We start from the raw sequence: 24,241 nt of genomic DNA on the forward strand, positions 1-24,241 counted from the left end.
CTGTGGCTGCTGCCATTTGTTTGGATTTGTTTACTTTCCTTCTATAAGTGAAACTCTGTAGCCCTGAGTGGAGGCCTAGGCCAGCAAGGGCAGGCAGAAAGCTTGGATTCTTCCATTGCCTGGGAAACCCAAGCCTCCCTCCTGCTCTCTGTGGCTGTAGCCATCTTAGTTGGGTTTATTTGCATACTCACTCTGATTGGCTTATGGGCATGGCTTGTGGGTGTAGCAGAGCGATGGTTAATTTGCATATTACTCTTTTATTAGATAGGATATGCATTACCTATTGACAGAAAAAATGGGTGATAATGCCTGTGGCAGCGAGGGAACCAGGTGGAGTGGGGCAATGGGGGGAAAAAGGAGACACCTGTAAACTCTCAACAATAAAGATTTAAGAAAACCATATGGGGGATCTCTGTAAAGTTATATACATGTCTAACCACTATGCTATATACCCGAGTAACAAAATTTTGAACAGCTAACCCAATCCAATAATGAAGTAAAAACAAACAGCATGATCAAGGAATTACAGTTCAGGAATTCAAGAATGATTCACTATCAAAAAATCTATCAATGCAATAGTAAAGTAAAAGAGAAAAATTACAGGATTATCTCTCAAATAAAGAATAGCATTTGATAGAGTTCAATATCTATCTAGTCATGATTAAAGACGTCTAGAAAAATAAAAGGAAATTGTCTCAATTTGATAAAGGTCCCAGAACCTATAAGCCAAGCCCATCATACTTCATGAAAGAATTTCAGATGCAGCCTTCTAAGGATGAAACCCATCAACTTCTACTGCCCTTGCTTCCTCTGCAGACTAGAGGGCTGGCCAAAAAAAAGACACTGTTAACATGTCTTTTTATTTATTTATTTTTTATATTTTTATTGATTTGAGAAAGAGAGGAAGAGAGAAGGAGGGAGAGATAGAAACAACAATGAGAATCACTGATCTGTCGTCTCCTGCACACCCTTCCTGGGAATAGAGCTCACAACTCAAGCATGTGTCCTGCCCAGGAATCAAACCAGCAACCTCTTGGTTCATGGGTCAATGCTCAACCACTGAGTGACACCAGCTGGGTGGTTAACATGTCTTGAAGAAAACATAACATATAAGAACCAGCAGAAGGAGATAAAATTGTCAATATTTGTAGGCGGTGTGCGCTGGTGGGGTCCCTCAGCCTGGCCTGCTCCCTCTCTCAATCCAGAACCCCTCAGAAGATGTAGTACTGGGTGTGGGCACTGCGCTTCCCCCCCTTTCTCCTAGCTCTACTGCACCTGCTGTTACCGCTGCCGCTTGGTAGCATGCTAATGCGGAGGTGGAAGAGGCTTATGCCGCTGCAGCTGTACTTGCCAGCTGTGAGCCCAGTGTCTGGCGCCTGTCGGTCAGCTGAGTGGCGTCCCTGCATTAAGTGTCTGGCCCCTGGTGGTCAGTGTGCATCATAGCAATTGGTCTTTCAGTTGCTTAGGCTTTTATTTATATATTAGAGGCCAGTGCATGAAATTCATGCACTGGGGTGTGTGTGTGTGTGTGTGTGTGGGGGGGGGGGGGGGATGTTCCTCAGCCCAGCACCTCTTCAATCTGGGATCCCTTCCACAATTGGGACTGCTAGCTCCCAACTGCTTGTCTGCTGCATGCCTGACTGCTCCTAACCGCTTCTGCCTGCCAGCCTGATCACCCCCTGACCACTCCCCTTCCAGCATGATCAACACCTAACTGCCCTCCCCTGCTGGTCTGATCACCCCCACTGCCCTCCCCAGCCAGCCCAATCACCTCTACCTGCCCTCCCCTACAGGTCTGGTCCCCCCAACTGCCCTCCCCTGCAGGCCTGGTCACCCCCAACTGCCCTCCCCTGCAGGACTGGTTCCCCCCAACTGCCCTTTCCTGCCGGCCTAGTTGCTCCTAACTGCCCTCCCCTGCCAGCCATCTTGTGATCTTGTGCGAGGATGTGATGGTCACTTTGCATATTACCTCTTTATTACATAGGATTGGAGGCCCAGTGCATGAAGTTTGTGGACGGGTACTGTCCCTAAGTGTAATCTGTGATCAGGGCCATCTTCCCCAGCTGCCAGCGTCCCTCCCCGCTGCCACACACCCTGGTGCCTAGTTTGCTATATCAGGCGATTGGAGCCTGAAGGCCAGGGGAGGAGGGACCGAGCGGTCAGCCGGTCCCGCCTGCTTGTGGCCCTGTCCCGCTACGGGTCACCCTGTGTGTGTGGGGTGACCAGCAAGGCAGGGGCCTTTTCCTGTTGCTTCGCACACTCCTCGCTATGCACCCCCAGGTCTCTGTCTGCCAGCAGGAGACGGGAGCCAGCCGGCCTGGGAAAGGGATTGAGAGGTGGTCAGTACACCTCACAGTGATTGGCCAAGCAGTCGTTCTGTCATTTTGGTCACTGGGCTTTTTTATATAGGACTAGAGACCCAGCATTGTGTATGTGTAGGGTCCAGGAGGCCTAGCTGCCATAAGGGCCATTTCTGCTGCCCCAAGACACCTTGCACACTCCGCGGATGCTGCCAAGGGGTGGGGTTGCGGGGAGGGCCCAAGAGGTGCTCCATGAACCTCATGGTGACTGGTCTTTTGGTCATTTCAGTCATGACGCCTCTGGCCTTTTATTATTATGACAGACGAGAGTCCAGCAATGTTGGATATTAAGAACTATTTACAAAACCCAATAGTGTGCCCTGATCGGGTTGGCTCAGTGGATAGAGCATCGGCCTGCAGACTGAAGGGTCCCAGGTTTAATTCTAGTCAAGGGCATGTACCTTGATTGCGGGCACATTCCCAGTGGGGGTTGGGGGAGGCAGCTGATCAATGTTTCTCTCTCATCGATGTTTTTAACTCTCTATCCCTCTTCCTTCCTCTCTGTAAAAAGTCAATAAAAAAGGACATTATTTGAAGGATATTATGCAAAATGTTAATATCAGGTGACTAAGAAAAGATCATTATAATGTCTAAAACTTAGGAATTAATATCTAGACATCCAAAAAGGTCTGAAGGGTCAGGTTGGGCAGATAGGACATGATACTCAAAAAAACAAGCAAATGAGTAATAACTATGTACAGGCCAGGTGGTACTAGAAATATCAGAAGGGACCACTTTGTAAAGTATATGATTGTCTAACTGATATGCTGTACACCTGAAACTCATACAAAATAATACTGAATGTAAACTGTAATTGAAAAAGAAAAACAAGCAAAAGATGTCATAGAAGGGGCTATACTGAGGGACCTTAGGAATCACAAACACTTGTATCCTCACACAAATGCAAATGAAAACAGACTCCAAACAGAGGAGAGGATTTTACAAAGTAGGACCAGGTTCATAATGGGTGGGGTATAGGCAGGAAAGGCCAGGCAGCTCAGGACACCACTAAGAAAAATGTGGGGGTACAAAGCACAGCATCCCCCACAGTTGTTGGGAGCAACAGGAGAAATGTTCACAGAATGATATGGGCAGATTTCACCCAGAGTTCAATGCAAAGAGAAACAAAGTTTACACATAGTATCACAGTTGCATCTAGTTTAAAATCAGAACCCACCCACCAACATAATCCTATCTAATAAAAGAGTAATATGCAGATTGACCATCACTCCAACACAAAAGATGGCTGCTCCCATGTAGGTACAAGATGGCCAGCAGGGGAGAACAGTTGGGGGGACCAGGCCTGAAGGGGAGGGCAGTTGAGAGGGACCAGGCCTGCAAGGAAGCAGTTGGGGGCGATCAACCCTGCAGGGGAGGGCAGTTAGGGGTGACCAGGTCGGCAGAGGGAAGTAGAGGGCAAACAGGCTGGCAGGGGAGCATTAGACATCAATCAGGCTGACATGGGAGTGGTTAGGGGGTGATCAGGCTGGCAGGCAGAAGCAGTTAGGGGCAATCAGGAAGGCAGGCAGGTGAGCAGTTGGGAGCCAACAGTCCTGGATTGTGAGAGAGATGTTCAACTGCCCATTTAAACAAACAGTCGGATATCCCTTGAGGGGTCCCAGATTGGAAAGGGTGCAGGCTGGGCTGAGGGACACTTTCCCCCTGCCCTCCCCACCCCCCGTGCATGAATTTTGTGTACCGGGCCTCTAGTGTACTTTATAAGAAATTAACATGTGAGAACACACAAACCTACTCCATCCGAACAGGTGTCTATATCTAGGGGACAAGGGAGAATGAAAGACACAAAGAGAAGAAATATGCAGAGGGCCCTGAATACACCAGTGACAGTGTGCTCTTTAATCTTCGCTCTGCCCTGAATGTCCCCATTAAGAATTAGAAAGTAAGGGAAGGAAAGAGAAAATCATTAGGAAGCTAAAATCAGCTTTAACTCCATTGTGTTCACTGGGCAAGGTTCAAGTACAGCGCACAGGCCTGGGCACAGATGCCAGCCTCTGGGGCTTGTGTCTCAGCAGTGCAGCCATGGCAAAACCATGTAGCCAGGCTGCTGCTTCCTTATCTACAAAATGAGAAGTAGGATTCAAAAACCTAATCTATAAGGTTGTTTCCAGCTCTTTCTAGATTCTATGAGTTCACAGTTCTTCAATGAACACTAAAAAGCAGACACCCAAATTGAAAATTAAATGGTATAGATCTTTTCCTTTTAGTTACCAACTTTAGCAAAGGAAATCCTTCTCCAATAAAAATAAACTAAAAATATTCAGGACCAACACAATTCTCAGAACTATAAGAAAATAACAAAATTGCAGTCTAAATCCCCTTTCAACATTAATTCTATAGCGCTACTTCTTAGAGAATTATAGATCTAACGATAAAAAGATGTGTTTTATAAGGATAGCAGAGCTTGCCAATATTTTAAATGACATAGGTGAGTCTCAAAGCTGGTCTTTCCTTCTAGAGAATTCTTCCATTAGAGAAAGATGCCGACATCCAAGAACACAATACCTTTCCAGCTGACACATGGCCCCAGCTTTCTGTTGTTATCTTGCTCCTCTAATGGTGTCCTGTCCACCTGAATCCCAGAGTCCTCTCTGCTCCAGGGCTGAGGATCATCTTCATCCTCACTATCTTCAGACCAATTCTGATGAAGAAAGGAAAAACACATATCCTTAGAAGGTGTAACAATGGAAGCTACTTATATTAAAAGATTAGGAAAATTTCAGAGGAAAAGCAGAAACTATATCAAATAAAACTTTTTCTAAATGTCTTGAATGTATGGAATTATTTTCAGTGGCAAAAATCCCAAGTTAAAGTTCTTTAAAGGATACTTTGCATTCAATTTCCTAGAACTAAAGATTTTATATAAAATCTTAATGAATCTCCCATAATACACTACTCTAGTTCATTAAAGAGTGAAGTTGCTGCAAGACAGAAGGACCCATAAAAGTCATATATATCACTTGGAAGGGATTTGTATTTTCAATAGAAAAACTACTGAACACTTACCGGTGTGTCTATATTCGGACTAAGGTCAATTTCTTCACCTTCCATCAAGTATTTCCCCCAGTCAAAATCATCTTTCTTTTCTAAAATGTAAAAGAAGGATCTTATCAGTTTTATTAAATATGTGTGGGGGAAAAATCCACCCCAAACCTATAAGGAAAAAGTCTACCAAAACTCAAAATAAAATGCACTTGAAAATGTTTCTAATACATTTAAATTTCTTTATCAAAAATAATTTTTCCCTTCATATAATTGAGATTAGTTCAACTTACAAAGTCAGAATCATATTTTAAATGAAAATTTGCAATTGTAATTGTATACAAGGCAACAGAAATATTTTAGTTTCATAAATTTTTACAAAGTTTATAAAAAACAATTAAGCATTAAAATATTTTTTGTTGTTGTATAATGGAGTATCTGATAACATACCCACTTCTTTATCTCTTGGTATTTCCACGTAATTGCTGCTTGAAGGCGAGTCAGAAAGACATAGGAGAAGTGACAATATGGAATAGTGCACATCTGTCTTTAAAACAAACAAACAAACAAAAACACAAAACAAAACAAAAAAAGAGTATGAGCCACCGAGGTTGGCAAGAGCCTTTTAAAATTAGCTTGAGTAAAGAAAAGATAATCCCATGACTGCTATGTACTTGATTTTTTTTCTAGTTTGAGAAAACATGAATTATCCTATTTAATAAAAGCCTAATATGCAGATTGTCCCCTCAACTGGGAGTTCTGCTGGGAGTTTGACAGCTTGCTATGATGTATGCTAACCACCAGGGGGTGGAGCAGAACTTGGTGGGTGTTGATGACACAGCGCTGGCAGCGGGCAGCAGTGGAAGTGCTGCAGGTCCTGATGGGCCCCGACAAGAGAAGGACCAGGGCAGGATGGTGGAGTAGGGGAGTGGCACCTGCAAGCCACTGGTCACCAAGGCAGGTGCAAGCCACTGGTTACCAGGTGGGGGCCGATTGCTTCGCCGTTATTAGTCACCCTGGGATTGGATCAGTGGGGTGACTAGGCCCCTGCAGGCAGTGACCAGCCAGGGCAGTGGGGATGGAGCCACTGCCTTGCTCCCTCAGAACCTGGGAACCGGGTGGCACTGGGGCGGTAGTGGTGGGGGAGGGGCTGCCGCCAGGCTCCTTCAGTGCCTGGGAACCAGGCAGTGGCATGGTTGGCAGGGCGATCGGGCCCCTGCAGGCAGGAACCAACATGGGTAGCAGGCGGTGGGGCCACCATCCTGCTCCCAGGATCCGAGGGTGAAATGTCAAATTGTAATTTTAAAATATTTCTTCTAATTATTTTTCCTTTCAGTGTGCACAAATCAGTGCACCAGTTACCTATTATAAATAAAACCTAACCTCTAAATTATCCTTAGAAATTTTACTTTTTGAGTACACTTTACGTTCAATATCATTTTGCATTAGTTTCAGGTATAAAGTGATTTCCTCCAATATTTCAATTACTCACCTGGCACCATACATAATTATTACAATATTATTGACTACATTCCCTATGCCATACTTTATATCCCTGACTATTCTGTAACTGCCAATTTGCACTTCTTAATCCCTTCACCTTTATCACCTAGTCCTTTAAACCTCAACTCCTCTGGCAACCACCAGTCTCTTCTCTTGTATCTATGAGCTTGTTTCTGTTTTGTTTGTTTATTTTGTCCTTTAGATTCCACGTACAAGCGAAATAAGATGGCATTTGTCTTTCTCTGCCTGACTTATTTCACTCAGCATAACACCCTTTAGGTCTATCCATGTGGTAGGAGTCCATGCTTTTAGTGGCCAAGGACTTGTCCATCATGTATGTACCACCCCATATTTTATACTTCAAATGTGCATACATAAGGAATCTGTCCAAAATGCATTACCTAAATCATAATGAGGAATCATCAGACACATCTAAATTGAGAGAGACAAGTTACCAATAATTGGCCTGCACAGGTCAAGAAAAAGAAAGGCATCTATTCCAGGTTAGACGCAATTGCTGAAACTGAGCAAGGGAGCACAGGAGTTCCTTTTACTATTCTTTAACTTTTCTTTATATTTCTTTAAAACTTAAATTATATTTAAAAAGTTATCAAAATAAAAATGCTCCAAATTTGTTAAAAATCAAAACTATGCATGGAAAGGAGAGAGGTGGGTTAAATTCAAGGGAGGGATGGGAAGGTCTAATACCTATAGATTAGGGACCAACTCCCTATTCTGTTGTCCAGAGCACCTTCTGTCCATCTCCATTGTGTTAAATCACCCTATATAATAAAAACCTAATATGCAAATCGACCAAATGACAGAACGACTTGGTCACTATAATGTGCACTGATCAACAGGTGGCAGATGCTCAATGCAGGCGCTGTCCAAAGCCCACAGGCCCCAGGCCAGCCAAGGCGGGTGCCAGCAGGGGGCCTCTCTGATTGCCTCAGATGGGCCCTGATCACTGGCCAAGCCTAGGCTCCCTACTAGTGCACGAATTTCATGCACCAGGCCTCTAGTAATAATAATAATAGTTAAGATAACTATTTGGTGGTACCATGTCTTTTTTACTCTGTATTTCCACCACTTAGTATGATGCTAGAGATAGAATACAAACTTGGTAAACTTTCCTGGAAACATAAAGCTCACTAAGAAGGTTGCAAGGGCTTCCTTTTTATTGGTAATTTCTCATCTGCTTAAAAATGTGTGAGATTCCTTCACAGAGAATTTTTATTCCCCAGAAAAAAATAATCTAAAATGGAAATACAGTTGACCCTTGAACAATGCAGGGATTTGAGATGCTGACCATGCACACAATGAAAAATGTACATACACAGATTCCCAACTGCCAGCTGACCCTTGAATGACTTGGGTTTGAGTGCTGTAACTCAATTGAAGTGGGTCACTGCATATAACTGGATCCATGCAGGTTAAACCCACATTGTTCAAGGGGTCAACTGCGCTTGAAGAAAGTAACTCTCACTATATGAATCTATTATTTATTAACAATTACTGTCAGATTGGATTTGGGGGGTGTGTGTGGAGGGTTTGTGCACCTGAAAGAGGTGAAACTTATCAGTGAGTGAGGAAAGATGTATGGACTATGGAATAATGGAGGGTAGTAGTCTTAAAACCCTGTCCCCAAAAACTAATTATAAAGCTGCACAAAATTGCCACGACAACCATTTCAGTGCTCTGCTTCAAGCACAGGAAGTGTTAATCCATAAAAATGACCTTGTGACCACTCAGAAACTCTATTTCTTAAACATGACCCATTCTCTTTTCTGTCCCATTCACTCCCTCTTAGGACATCAGAGTCTGGTCAACATCAAACTGTCTTAGATGCCCTAACCAGTTTGGCTCAGTGGATACAGTGTCAGCCTGTGGACTGAAGGGTCTCAGGTTCGATTCTGATCAAGGGTATGTACCTTGGTTTCAGGTACATTCCCAGTAGGGCATGTGCAGGAGGCAGCTGATCGATGTTTTTCTCTCATCAATCTTCCTAACTCTCTATCCCTCTCCCTTCCTCTCTGTAAAAAATCAATAAAATATATATTTAAAAAACAAACCGTCTTAAGAACAAGCCTCAGGTCTGTGGACCTCGGAAACAGTTTTCGTCAAGGTAAAGATAAAACCGTAACTTCAGTTGTATTTGTCCTAGACCCATGAAACCCTGAATAACCCCACGGACCACATCCTCAAGAAACCAGACAGAACAATGCCATGATTGTATCAGGACATGATACAAAAACCAACTACTTCCTCCTCTGGTCCCAACCAATCAGCAGAGAGCATGATCACAACTCTGTTAGCTACCATACCATGATTAATGATTGTCCCCCATATACATTCCCTGGAAGCCATCAGCGAGCCAGGTCTTTGAGCATTGCTTACCCATGACTCTGGGCTTGGCACCATTTCCTGAACTAATAAAGCCTCTCTTTCTTGGATGCAAACTCCTGATCACGTCTGATGGGCCGCAGAGTCTGTTAACGAATAGTGTGAGTTTGTGGCACATCTGCCTGGGACCATCTCCCCGCCTCCCTCCAGCTCCATCAAAGTGGCAGTTCAACTAGGACTGGACAGAGAGTGAAAACAAGCAGCCTTGTTGCTGTTCTCCAAGGAGGTTTACTTGATCCTGAGAGCTGTCTGTTAAAGTGGCAACTGCAGTGGCAAGTGAGCAGGGGAGCCAGTGACTGCTGGCCGTGTGGAGCAAGTAGTGGGCCGGCAGGACAGCTGAGGGTTCACCAAGCAGCTCCTGGGGGCCAGACAGGGGGTTGCTAAACTCTCCACATGTCTGGGACTGACGAGAGGCTGTAATATGCACAGCAGGCCGAGTGGACCCATGCCTCTCACGCGTTGCTGGCTAAGGGAGTGGAGCTCGTGCACAGAGGAGATGAGAACTAACAAAGTACAAGCAAGGACAGACTTGAAAGTGGACTTAAGTATGCATGTACTTCTCAGTCCACACACAAATAAAGCAGATGAATACCCCAAATCATTTGAAGTTATATACCATATGTCATGGACTGAATGTCAAATTCACATGTTTAAACTCGAATCCCCAATTTGATGGTATTTGGAGGTGGGGTCTTTGGGAAGTTATTAGGTCATGAGGTTGGAGTCCTGATCTGATGGGATAAAAAAAGACAGCAGAGCCCTGGCCAGTGTGGCTCATGCACATGTTCGATTCCTGTTCAAGGGCACATGTTTGGGTTGCAGGTTTAATCCTCAAACCCTGTCAGGGAACGTGCAGGAGGCAATCAATCAAGAAACTTCGATTTTTTCCCCCCCTCTCTTTTCTCTCCCTTCCATTCTTTCTAAAACTCAATGGGATAAAATATCCTCAGGTGAGAATTAACAGCAACAACAAAAGGAGATAGCAAAGAGCTCTCCCGGCCATGTGAGGACTTGGAGAGAAGGTGGCCTTTTACCAGTCAAGTGGGTCCTCACCAGCAACCAAACTGGCCGGCACACTGACCTTAGACCTTCTAGCCTCCTCAGCTTATGAAAGGAAATTTCTGTTTTTAAGTCCTTGGTATTTTGTTATGGCAGCTCCAGCTGAAGAAGACATCACATTAATAGAATACAAAGCAAAAAAACATTATCATCTCAAAGATGCAGAAAGATATCTGACAAAAATTCAACACTTGCTCTCAACACACTGGGAATAAAACGGAACATGCACAAGACGCTGAAGGGAATTCAGTGGAAACCTACAAGTAATATAATAATTAATTGCCATATCTGAAGCTTTCCCTCCAAGGCCGGTAACCAGGCACAGATGTGCACTCTGGCTTTTGCTCAGTATTTTCCCGAAGTTTCCAGCAATACAGTAAGCTGAAAAACAAAAACTACTCTAGACCAGAAAGGAAGGAGTGACTTTAATCAGCGATGACATGGTTATAGAAAACTAGTGGCCTGGTGCAGGAATTCATGCACACTGAGAGGAAATTAATTAGAAGAAATATTTTAATATCACTATTCACCCCTTATAATAGAAGTATCAACCAAATTCATGATCGACAATGACACATCAAAACACACGTGCGATTGGTGCCAGAGAGCTTTATATGTATTGCACATTTGCCAATCAACTTAGTCTTTTATACATATAGAATGAACTTGCTTAATTAGACCTGCTTTCTGATGTAGCTAAACGTTTTCCAACCCAGTGAAGCACCCAAACTTCTCTTTCAGGTAATTGTTCACAACACAGCAGTAAAAATCAACACAAAGCAGATTATTATTGTAGATCATGCAGGGAGAACAAAGAGTGAAATATTTAACTGCAGCAGTGTTTGACTATATTCTGTGCAGTGACAAAAAACCTAAAGTCATTTTCTAGGTCCACCATTTCTTACTTCTTTTCAGCTGAGTCAAGTTTCTAGGCTTTCTAAATCTCTGTTTTCCAGCTAATGAAAAGAAAATAGGATTCTGACAGAAAAAAAAATAGCGATGGAAGAGACAGACATGTTCCGAGTCTTATCCTGGAGCAGATAGGAAAGCTGAGGGTCTCACGGGGAGTGTCTATTGGTGAGTTAAGGGACAGCTAAACTACAGGAAAAGGTGGGGGACTGCAGGACAGGGCGCCCCTGTCCAGGTAGCCTCTACTGCTGCTAGGTTCTCTCCCGGAGCCAATGGCTCAGATGCAGAGAGCGCGCCATCTTGAAGGGGAAAGTGGATGTTATCGGAAGCCTGAAAATCTACAACTGCGGCACCCACCAGCTGCGAACCCCGGAGCACCCGTCCCCAATTGGCGCGAACACGCGATTCAGAGGAGCTCTACACTCCACCACAAGAAAGGTCAGATGTCGCCTGGGATAAGGTGAGGTCTCTGATCCCGGCAGGACAGAGAAAAGCGCACACTGTGGGAGCTGGAGGACCGGGGAAGTCTGCACCTAGAAAAATCCGTGGCTGTTGGGGATGGCGTGATCTGTGAATGTGGAAGGGGGTCCTCAGAGCTGCTAACAGAGGGGATCTCTAAAAACCAACCCATTCAGATCTGACACAGGACAGCCTGAAGGTTTGGAAGTGTGCCAGCTGCTTGGACACGGGGAAAAGGGGACTGTGCAGACTTGCACGTGGCCCAGAGTTTGCACACTTCCGCTTTTTCCTCTTTGAATCCTTGCTTCTGAATGCTAGACCCAATGCATGAGATTGCCCAGTTGGGGACACCCTAGGAGACTGCAGGGGAAAGTTGTTTTTCTGGAACCTGGGGGTCAGAGCGGGGAGTGACTGTCGGAGAACCAGCTCGGGGGCGGCCCACTCCCACAGACCAGCATTGAGTGTCACAGGGAAAGCAGACCTAAGCACAGGCTAGAGAGGATCTACAGACCCGGAGGCCAATCCAGAAACACTGCCACGGGGGCTGAATCACAAACTGCCTCTTGTGTAATCATAAATAAAGGAATTTAAGAAAGTAAGACACACTGCCTGCTTAAAAATCAGGGCTGGCTTACAACACTGAGGAGCGGTGGAACGCAGGGAACTGCAATACTGTCCTGACTGAGAAACAGGCGTGCCAAACAGAACAGTAGAGGAAGTGAATGACCTTCACTACTGCACATTTTATTTTTATTATTTTAATTTTTTAAAATCTTTTACTTCAGAAACTAATTTTTTTCTTTTTTCCTCACTTGATTTTACCTTTTTAATTACATTTTAATTTTCAATCAGTATTATTACTACTACTATTTTACTTTTTCTTTTAAGTGTCATTTTATTTTCTCTATTTTACTTGAGTTTCCTCAAAAAATTAAAAATAGAACTCCCATTTGACCCAGTGATCCCACTCCTAGGAATATATCCCAAGAAACTAGAAATATAAATCAGAAAGGATATATACACCCCTATGTTCATAGCAGCACAATTCACCATAGCTAAGATCAGATGAGTGGATTAAAAAACTCTAGTACATCTACACAATGGAATACTATGCTTACCATTTGCAACAACATGGATGAAGATGTAGAGCATTATGCTAAGTGAAATAAGCTAGGCAGAGAAAGATAAATATCACAGGATCTCAGTCATTTGAGGAATATAATGAACAAAATAAATTTATGAACAAAAATAGATCCAGAGACAGAGAAACATTAATCAGAATGTCAAACCTCAGGGAAGGTAGGGGAGAGTGGGAGTAAGAGGGAAAGGTCAACTAAAGGACTTAGATGCATGCATATAAGCCTAACCAAAGAACACAGACAACAGGGAGGCTGGGAATATGAATGGAAGGTGGGGGGTAATGGGGAATAATGACCTATTTTTAAGATCTTAATCAATAAAGAAATAAATAAAGAAAGAAGGAAAATAGGATTCCATTGAATCTTCTATACCTACCCCAGGACTTTTGTGAGGATCAAATGAGATGAGGCATGGGAAAACACTTCACAGATATTGGTTAAAGTGCAAATGTTTTCAACTGGCTATAAAGCAAGTTTTGTTCCTGTGATGAAGAAACTATAAGGAGAGAAAAAGCATTCCAGAGAGAGAATCCAAGATGGCTGCTCGGGTAGGCAACTAGCCGCAGCCGCACACAACAATTTCAACAAAATACAACTAAAATATAAAATGGACATTACCCAGAACTACAGGAAAGTCAACTGACTGGAAATTCTACAACAAGAAGCAAGGAGAAAACCAGAAGGAAGCGCGGAGGAGCTGTAAAAGCCCAAGGTACGGAGACACGCGGCGCGCGGAGAGGACAGAGCCAGAGAGGAGGGAGGCCGAGTGCCTGGCTGGCGGTTCCAAGCGGGAAGGAGAGAAAAGCTCCGACTGTGCTGGGCCCAGCTCCAACTGCTCTGAACCCCAATTCTAGGCCAGACCCCGGGGACCCAGGCTCATCCATAGGGAGCCGGGCTGTAAGGCGGGACTCCGGGGAAGCGGCGAAAGGAGGTCCCGGAGGCACGCACACTGCGCGCAGAGAAGGGCCGGCCGGCTGTGCCGCGAGATTGCCCTGATGGGAAGGAGACAGGGGCTCCAGACTTTTCTGAACGCCACCTCCAATCCCACTACCAACTGAACTGAACCCCAATACCGGACTCATTGGGGGAGAGCATAGACAGTTTGGCAGCAGGAGAAAATCGAGGGCACCTTTCTCTCAGAGGCGCTCGCAACAAGTACTGAAGGACCCTGAGTCTCAGGAGTCACATAGGGCGGGGCTGACGGAAGCCAAGGCTGTAGGCTCCACCCTGAAACCCCGCCCCATCAGGAAAGCTGCCTGTGAAAATGCCTAAACCAAATAGATCACAAACGAAATAAATGGAGGACAAAAAGTGACTGGATATAGAGTTCAAAACCACACTTATAAGGTTGTTCAAGAATCTCCTAGAAAAGGCCAATAAAATAAACAAGACCTATGAGGATACGAAAAGAGATCAACTAGAAATAATAAGGGATCAACAAGAAATAAAGAATACATTGTCTGAAATAAAAAATATTATACAGAGTCCTAAAAACAGAATGGAAGATCGCAAGAATCAAGTCAAAGATTTGGAACATAAAGAGCCAGAAGACACTCCTCCGCAGACGCAAGAAGGCCAGAGAATCCAGAAAGTTGAAGATAATGTAAGAAACCTCTGGGACAACTTCAAGCGAACCAACAACAGAATTATGGGGGTCCCTGAAGATGAGAGAGAGCAAGATATCGAAAACATACTGAAAGAAATAGTGACAGAAAACTTTCCCCACCTGGTGAAAGAATTAGACTTACAAGTTCAGGAAGCGCACAGAACTCCAAACAAAAGGAATCCAAAGAGAACCACACCAAGACAAATCATAATTAAGATTCCAAGAGCAAAAGACAAAGAGAGAATATTAAAAGAAGCAAGAGCAAAGAAGGAAGTTACCTATTAAGGAGCACCCATACGATTGTCAGCTGACTTCTCAACAGAAACCATGCAGGCCAGACGGGAATGGCAAGAAATATTCAAGGTGATGAATAGCAAGAACCTACAGCCAAAGATAATCTATCCAGCAAAGCTATCACTCAGATTCGAAGGTCAGATAAAGAGCTTCACTAATAAAAAAAAAGCTAAAGGAGTTCATCACCACCAAACCAGAATTATATGAATTGCTTTTTACAGAAATTTAGCTGATACTAAAAGGTGTCTGGAAATTCAAAGGGTTCATAATAAACAAAACAATTTTGAAAAAGAAAAAGTAAAAGGACTTAGATTACCTGATTCCAAAACTTATTTTCTTTATTTAAGCTCTATATCTATAGATTCTGCCCCTACCCAACTTTTCTGGATGTTTTTTGTTTGTGCCTTTTGCTTTATTTGTTTTTCTTTTGTTATGTTCCTCCATATATTTTTTCTTTTTGTCCCATCATTCTTGCTCTTTTCTCTTTCTTAATTCTCTTTTCTCTCGTGGTCATGGGGCTATTGGGGTTTGTATACATTCTTGTTCTCTTCCTTCTGTGTTGTGTCTTATCTTGTTGTATTTTGTGCTATTCAGACAGCATCTTCTCAATGGCTGGCACAACATGGTAGGGAATGAGACACATAATCAGACACCCTGAGAGGATACTCCATCCACAAACGGACAACATTCAAGAGACAACCACAACAGGGCAACCCAAATATCTTGAGTGGGGGAAGCCCAGCTCAGGAGGCCAGGAGATTGAGACACTGTTCCACTGGTCCCAAAAAACATTTGACCAACACCAAAAATCTGGGTGGCATAGCAGCTTGATCTAATACATAGAAATAAATATAAAGGAATGGAATACAAAGAAACAACTTGTAAATGAAAGAAAGAACGAATTTAGAGTAATGGTTATAAGGATGCACAAACAGCTGAATGTGAAATACAAGCAGCTCAATGAGAATTATAAGGAGCTGAATGAGAAATACACCAACATGAAAAGAATCAAGAGAAAATGAAGAATGCAGGCAATGAAGACCACGATGGAAGGTTTCAACAGTAGACTAGAAGAAGTTCAGGACCAAATTAGCAAGTTAGAAGACAAGGTAGAAAAAGACACCAAGCACAGCAGCAACTGAAAAAAAAATGAATAAAGTCAGAGAGTTTAAAGGAGCTTTGGCACAACACAAATCAAAACAACATCTTCACCATAGGGGTGCCAGAAGGAGAGGATACTGAGCAAGAAATAGGAAATCTGTTTGAAGAAATAATGAGAGAAAACTTCCCTAACTTTGTGGAGAAAAAAGTCACAAAAGACCAGGAATTACAGAGTCCCAATCAAGATGAATCCAAAAAGACTTACTCCAAAACATATAATTAAATTGGCAAATGTAAAAGACAAAGAAAGACTATTAAAGGCTATAAGAGAGAGACAGAAAACTACCTACAAGGGATCTCCCATTAGATTATCAACTGATTTCTCAACAGAAACACATCAGGCCAGAAGAGAGTGGCATGAAGTTACAAAGTGATGAAAAGCAAGGGACTGAATCCAAGAATACTCTATCCAGCAAAGATATCATTCAAAATTGACATCGCTCCCAGTGTCGGGGCCTGTAGCATCCGCCAGGTACCTACCCCTCCCGGCGCCTGGATCGGCAGACCAGTTACCAAGGATTTTGTATCCGAGGTCCAAAAGTTTGTTACCCAGGATGATGAATGCTGACATGGATGCAGTTGATCCTGAAAATCAGGTGGAACTGGAGGAAAAAACACGACTTATTAATCAAGTGTTGGAACTCCAACATACACTTCAAGACCTCTCTGCAGTGAAGAAAGAAAATCTGAAGCTAACATCAGAAAACCAAGTTCTTGGACAATATACAGAAAACCTCATGTCAACTTCTAGTGTTAAGAAGATAGTACTGCAAGTCCTAGTGATAGCAATCAAACATAAGAAGAAATAGAAGATATTCAAATTGGAAGGAGGAAGAAAAACTCATTATTCACATGATATTATACATAGAATACCCTAAAGACTCCATTAAAACCTACCAATTTAATAAATGAATTCAGAATTTATGAATACAAAATTAACACCCCAAAATCCATGGCATTTTTATGCACCAATAATGAACTCTCAGAGAGAGAAACTAAGACAATCTTATATGTATACCATTTCAACAAAAAAATAAGATATTTGGAAATAAGGTGTTAAAGGACCAGCACTAGGAAAACAATAGGACATTGAAAAAAGGAAATAGAGGAAGATACAAACAAGTGGAAGCAAATACTGTGTTCATGGATTGGAAGAATTAGTATCATTAAAATGTCTATACTACCAAAGCAATATTACAGATTCAATGCAATCTCTATTAAAATACCAATGACATGTTTCACAGATCTAGAAAAAGTATTCCAAAAATTTATATGAAACCAAAAAGACCCCATATAGTCATAGCAATTTTGAGAAAGAAGAACAAATATTGGATATCACAATATTGGATATCAAACTATATTACAAAGCCATTGTAATCAAAACAGTATTGGCACAAGAACTGGCATGTAGATTAATGGAACAGAAAAGAGACCTCAGAAATGAACCCAGATGAATATCAATTAGTATTTGACAATGGAGTCAAGAGAATACAATGGAGTAAAGATAGTCTTTTTGATAAATGGTGTTAGGAAAATTGGTCAGACACATACAAAAAAAAAGAAAAAAGAAAAAAAGAAAAGAAACTAGATCACCAACTTACACCATACACAAGAATAAACTCAAAATGAATAAAAGACTTAAATGTGTCACCAAACCTTAAAATCTAAGACATCTCATGTAGTGGTATTTTCACTGATATATCTCCTATGACTAGAGAAACAAAAGAAAAAATAAACAAATGGGACCACAGCAAACTAAAAAGCTTCTACACAGCAAAACAAACCACCAACAAAATTAAAAGGGAATTTAATGTATGGGAGAACATATTTGCCAATGATACATATGATAAGGGGTTAATTTCCAGAATATACAAAGAACTCACAACTCAACACCAGGAAGACAAACAATGCAATTAAAATTGGGCAAAAGATCTGAATAGACACTTCCAAAGACAACATACAGATGGCCAATAGAATTATGAAGAGATGCTCAAAGTTGCTAATCATCAGAGGGATGTAAATTAAAACTACATAATATATCACCCTACACCTGCCAGAATGACTATCATCAATAAATTAACAAGCCACAAGTGCTCATGGTGAGCATGTGGAGAAAAGGTAGCCTTATATGCTGTTGATGGGAATGCAGACTGGTGCAGCCACTATGAAAAAAAGTATGGAGTTTATTAAAAAATAAAAATAAAAAATGGAACTGCCTGTTGACATAGCAATCCCACTTCTATGAATATATCCTAAAAATCCCAAAACACAATCAGAAAGAATATGCAACCTTATGTTCATAGCAGCATTAATTACAATAGCTAAGATCTACAATATAAACAGCCCAACTGCCTATGTCTCTGTCTCTGTCTCTGTCTCTGTCTCTGTCTCTATCCCTATCTCTTTAAAAGGCTCATGTGCCAAGTCCCCTCCGGAGTTCGACTGAGAGTTCGATCACTCACTATGATGTTCCCTAACCACCAAGAGAGGCCCCCGATCCGCTGGCCAGGCCTAGGGATCTTACCTATGCATGAATTTCATGCACTGGGCTTGTAGTCAATAGATAAATGGGTAAGAAAACTGTGGTACGTTTACACAATGGAATACTATAGGAATGTACAAAAGGAACAGCTTGGATGGACCTGGAGAATATTATGCTAAGTGAAATAAGCCAGTTAGAAAAAGACCAATACCGTCAAAACTGGTTTGGCTCAGTGGACAGAGCGTCGGCCTGCAGACTCAAGGGTCCCAGGTTTGATTCCGGTCAAGGGCATGTACCTGGGTTGCGGGCATATCCCCAGAAGGGGTTGTGCAGGAGGCAGCTGATCGATGATTCTCTCTCATCGATGTTTCTAACTCTCTATCCCTCTCTCTTCCTCTCTGTAAAAAAAAAAAAAAAAAAAAAAAAAAATCAATAAAATATATTTTTTTTAAAAAGAAAAAGACCAATACCATACAATCTCACTAATATGTGGAATTTGACAAACAAAGTAAACTGATGAATAATATATATCCAACAGCATAGAAACATGGGACAGAATGACTGAAGAGGAGTAGGAGGTAGAAGGGCAGAGATAACCAAAGAACATTCTATTTAATAAGAGTAATATGTAAATTGACCATCACTATAAGACACAAGATGGCCGCCCCATGAGGTCAAAGATGGCTGCCCTCATGTGGACACAAGGTTGCCTGCAGGGGAGGGCAGTTGTGAGCAGTTAGGGGTGACCAGGCCAGCAGAGGAAGGCAGCTGGGTGTGACCAGGCCAGCAAAGGAGGGCAATTGGGGGAGACCAGGCCAGCAAGGGGAAGGCAGTTATGCGTGATCAGGTTGGCAGGGGAGTGGTTAGGGAGTTATCAGGCTGGAAGGCAAAAGCAGTTAGGGACAATTAGGCAGAGGCAGGTGAGCGGTTGGGAGCCAACAGTCCTGAATTGTGAGAGGGATGTCCAACTGCCTGTTTAGGCTTGATCTCTTAAGGGATCACAGATTGGAGAGGGTGCAGGCTGGGCTGAGGGATACCCCCCATGTGCATGAATTTCGTGCACCGGGCCTCTAGTCCTATCTAATAAAAGAGTAATATGCAAATTGGCCATCATTGCAAGACACAAGATGGCCTGCAGGGAAGGGCAGTTGTGGGCAGTTAGGGGTGACCAGGCTGGCAAAGGGCAATTGTGGGGAACCCAGGCCTGCAGGGGAGGGCAGTTGTGGATCATCAGGCAAGCAGGGGGGGCAGTTAAGGGTGACCAGGCCAGCAGAGGAGAGCAGTTGGGGAGGAGAACCAGGCCTACAGGAGAAGGCAGTTGGGGAGGACCAGGCCTGCAGGGGAAGGCAGTAATGGTGATCAGGCCAGCAGGAAGGGCAGTTAGGAGTGACTGGGCCAGCAGGGGAGGGCAATTGGGGGGAGACCAGGCCAGCAGGGGAGGACAGTTTTGGGGGAGGAACCCAGGCCTATAGAGGAGAGCAGTTGGGGGGACCAGGCCAGCAGAGGAGGACAGTTTTGGGTGATCAGGCTAGCAGGGAGGGCAGTTAGGGGTGACCAGGCCAGCAGGGAAGGGCCATTGGGGACAGCCAGGCCTGCAGGGGAGGGCAGTTGTGGGGGAAGACAGGCCTGCAGGGAAGGACAGTTAGGGGCAACCAGACTAGCAGGGGAGGGCAGTTATGGGTGACCAGGCCAGCAACAGAGGGCAGTTAGGGGCAATGGGGCTGGTCGGGGAAAAGTTAGGCATTGATCAGGCTAGCAGGGGAGTGGTTAGGGAGTGATCAGGCTGGCAGGTAGAAGTGGTTAGGGGCAATCAGGCAGAGGCAGGTGAGCGGTTGAGAGCCAGTATTCCTGGATTGTGATTGGGCCTAAACAGGCAGTCAGACATCCCTCAAGGGGTCCCAGATTGGAGAGGGTGCAGGCTGAGCTGAGGGACACCCCCCATGCACGAATTTTGTGGACTGGGCCTCTAGTGTTATAATATGCAAATATGCATAGCCCATGGACATAGTATGGGGAAGGTTTGGGAATGGGGGACATCTGTAACACTGACCACAATAAATATTAAAAAACACTTTTACTGAGAAGATAAATAGAAACTGGAGAAATATATTTGTTAATCATTATACTGATGAAGAACTTGTATGAGGGACAGTGTTGCAGAAAGGGTCACACAGATTTATTTCTTCAACAAATATTGATTATCTTCTTTGTTCAGGCGCCTGGAATGAATATTAAAGGACGGGGTGGCTCACCGGGGGAGGAGGGAGAGGGCTCTGCAGTGCAGCACCCAGCATGGGCCACTGCAGGGCTGGGGATGTGGTCCCAGTATTCAGGGAGCCCTACTGCTGGGTACACAGAAGAATGATCGGGGATGGCCATGAAAAGGTCACGGTAAAAAATCACAAGTGACACTCACTGTTTCATTTAATTATTTGCAAAACATAGGTATTTTCATTGGTACATATGAAACAGAGGTTATATAAAGCCTTCCCAAAATGATTCCTGTACCAGTATCTATTGATTGTGGTGGTTATGAAAGTAACAGTGCCTGGCATGTAATAAGTGCTGTAAAAGCATTTGCCATTATTTTTCTTATTACTATTACGGTGTCCCATAGGGTCTGTTTATTAAATTTTACAGGCTACCAGGAAGCTATACAAAATGAATCAAGAGATATAAAACAGATGTGGCTTTCTTCTTTTGCAGGAACAATACATGAGGTGTGCTGCTCACCCTCACAGCATGGACTCAGAGACTGCAGCTCTCTCTTTTCCAGAAATACCTCATAGCCCTTCCTTAAAATGTCTAAAGCCCTCTTCCTAGTCCTAAGAAGGTCCACACCTTTGTGCAGACAAAGGGAAAGCCTATGAGCATCAACAGAGGGCACTGCCCTGGCCGGTTTGGCTCAGTACACAGAATGTCGGCCTGGGGACTAACGGGTCATGGCTCAATTCCGATCAAGGGCACGTGTCTGGGTTGTGGGCTCAATCCCCAGAAGGGGGCAGGCAGCAGGTAGCCAATCCATGATTCTCTCTCAACATTGATGTTTCTATATCTCTTTCCCTGTCTCTCAGAAATCAATAAAAATATATTAAAAACAATAATAACAGAGGTTACCATGAAGATTAAACAAGTTACTGCAGGAGGCACAGACTGCCTAAACTGTGAACACCTCAAAAGCCTGCAGGACGGCTTACGCCTGGCTCCTAAGAGAGAACCTGAGCCTGTGGACTATCCTGCAGAGAAAAGGGTTTTTGTATGCTAGAGGCTTTGGCCGTACACCAGACCATGTATGCTAACAATGGGAGTTATAGCACATGCCTGTTTCCTATGCCAGAGGTCTCATTTGACTGCTGTGGGGCTGGAGACTGAGTTGCTAAGGCCAGCCTCATGGGCACTGTACATCCATGCAACAAGTCACCCCAATATAAACCCTGGACACCAAGGCTCAGGTGAGCTTCCCTGGTTCGCAACACTTTGCATGTGTTGTTAACACAGCCACTGGGTGAATTAGGACATTCCCATGAAACTCACTGGAAAGGATTATGTTCAAGTTTGTGACTGGTTTCTCCTGGGCCTCACCGTAGGCATCTTTCCCTTTGCTCATTGCTGACTGGATGCTTTCACTGTAATAAATCGTAACTGTGAGAAGAGCAGTTTTTTTTTAAAGTTTTGTGAATTTCTCTAGGGCATCATCAAGCCTAAAGGTGATCTTGGGGACACACGACTGAAAGTGCTCACAACAGTACTTGGCATCTAATGAGCATTCTACAGGAAGTTCCTATTGCCAAGTGCTGAGAAGCATTTAAAAGACCTGAGATAGCTAAACAGTGCTATTATTTATGTCAATTTCTTATCTCAATTTTCTAAAAAAAAACAACACACATATTTTTTTTAATTTCAGAGAGGAAGGGAGATGGAGAGATAAAAACATCAATTATGAGAGAGAATCATTGATTGGCTGCCTCCTCCACGTCCCCTACTGGGGGAATTGAACCCACAATCCAGACATGTGTCCCTGGCTGGAATCGAACCTGGGACCCTTTAGTCCGCAGGCTGACGCTCTATCCCCTGAACCACACCAGCCAGGGCTCTTATCTCAATTTTCACAGCAGGCTGGGGCTGAGATGATTCAACAAACACAAGCTTCTTCTTTTATTTCAAGCCTGAAGCACACTGGGCTTCATGACAATACTTAAGTCAGTTTCCAGCATATTCCTCTCTAGCCCGTGAACAATACTAAGAGAATTAATGTTTAATCAACAGAAAGTAGTTGACAATAATCAGACTGGAAATGGCAAAATACACAAGAGAGCTCTCACAATATAACGCCTACCTTTATTTCCTGTATGTTCGGGAGCGAAGCATTTAGAAATTCCTCAGTTAATCGCTTCCAACTGGCAGCTTTACCGAGATCAGAATGAATGATGAATTTTTCATAAATTCTAAAATATATTTAAAAAATGTACTGAAAGAAAGTTAAATTAACAAAAATATCTATAAAAATACACATATTTTGAATAATTACATATACACACACATATAAACTGACTTACCCTTCTACTGTCTTTTCTACTTTATGACTGTTGACATCCAAGAAACGATGAAATCTAGAGGACAAAATACAATTCTTACATCAATCTTGTCATCTACCTCAGCAGACCAGTATCACTGCCCTTCATGTCTCCAAACACCCTACACTCAGCTATGCTCAACAGTGCTCCGCTCGCTCTTTCACCCCCCGTCATCCAGGCAAACCACCATGCATCTCAGGGAGCGCTCAAGGGGCCTTTCAGGACGCAGGTGGGGGTACCTGTCCTCTGGATTCTCTGACTTCCCATAATGGCCTGTATTTAAGCCCAGCATAGCACATCCTATACTGTTCCTAATTTTTTTTTTATGGCCTAATAAAGCCCAGTGAAGAGTCAGGATTCCTCTCTCTTAAATCATAAAATGAAATACAAAGGAAACCAAGTATACTGAAATACAGTTGTGAAGTATTTTTAAGTTTGTGATAAGTAAGAAACATTCCTTTTTAAAGCATTAAGATATAGCAGTGGAGAGAGATGCAAATCAAAACAACAATGCAGTACCATCTCACACCTGTCAGAATAGCCAACATCAACAAATCAACAAACGACAAGTGTTGGCGAGGTTGTGGAGAAAAAGGAACCCTCGTGCACTGCTGGTGGGAATGCAGACTGGTGCAACCACTGTGGAGAACAGTGTGGAGTTTCCTCAAAAAACTGAAAATGGAACTCCCATTTGACCCAGTAATCCCACTCCTAGGAATATATCCCAAGAAACTAGAAACACCAATCAGAAAGGATATATGCGCCCCTATGTTCATAGAAGCACAATCTACAATAGCTAGGATTTGGAAACAGCCTAGGTGTCCGTCAGCAGATGATTGGATCCAAAACTTATGGTACATCTATACAATGGAATACTATGCTACCATAAAAAAGAAGGAATTTTCATCATTTGCAGCAACCTGGATAGAACTAGAGAACATCATGCTGAGTGAAATAAGACAGAAACACCACATGACCTCATTCATTTCTGGATAATAAAGATCATTATAAACTGATGAACCAAAAGATAGATAAGAGTCAGTAAATCAACAAGCAGACTGTCAAAATACAGCAGGGAGGGTAGGGAGATCTGGGGGAGATAATAGATCAACCGAAGGACTTGTATACATGCGTGTAAGTACAACCAATGGACACAAAACTCTGGGGAGGGAGGGGCAATGTTAAAATATGTACACAGATAATAATTTAATAAAAAAATGTAAAAAAAAAGATATAGCAGTGGATCCATACTAACATTAAAACGAGACATAAACAATATTAGAAGTATCTGC

General features: G+C 43.1%; 1 protein-coding gene across 3 annotated transcripts in view; it reads right to left on the reverse strand.

The window, feature by feature from the left end:
• Window positions 1-24,241, reverse strand: part of TUBGCP5 (tubulin gamma complex associated protein 5) — a 94,610-nt gene that overhangs the window by 61,947 nt on the left and 8,422 nt on the right. For 2 of the 3 annotated variants that reach the window (XM_036420126.2, XM_036420130.2), the window contains exons 2-6: window positions 22,932-22,985; window positions 22,712-22,820; window positions 5,811-5,907; window positions 5,385-5,464; window positions 4,884-5,019 (exon numbers count right to left, since the gene is read on the reverse strand). In XM_036420126.2, coding sequence (XP_036276019.1) covers window positions 4,884-5,019; window positions 5,385-5,464; window positions 5,811-5,907; window positions 22,712-22,820; window positions 22,932-22,985 — 476 coding nt within the window. The remainder of the gene's footprint in view (window positions 1-4,883; window positions 5,020-5,384; window positions 5,465-5,810; window positions 5,908-22,711; window positions 22,821-22,931; window positions 22,986-24,241) is intronic. The other variant, XM_036420127.2, reaches the window with a different exon arrangement.

Source organism: Pipistrellus kuhlii, unplaced genomic scaffold (assembly GCF_014108245.1).
Source record: "Pipistrellus kuhlii isolate mPipKuh1 unplaced genomic scaffold, mPipKuh1.p scaffold_m20_p_62, whole genome shotgun sequence".
Taxonomy (NCBI): Eukaryota; Metazoa; Chordata; class Mammalia; order Chiroptera; family Vespertilionidae; genus Pipistrellus; species Pipistrellus kuhlii.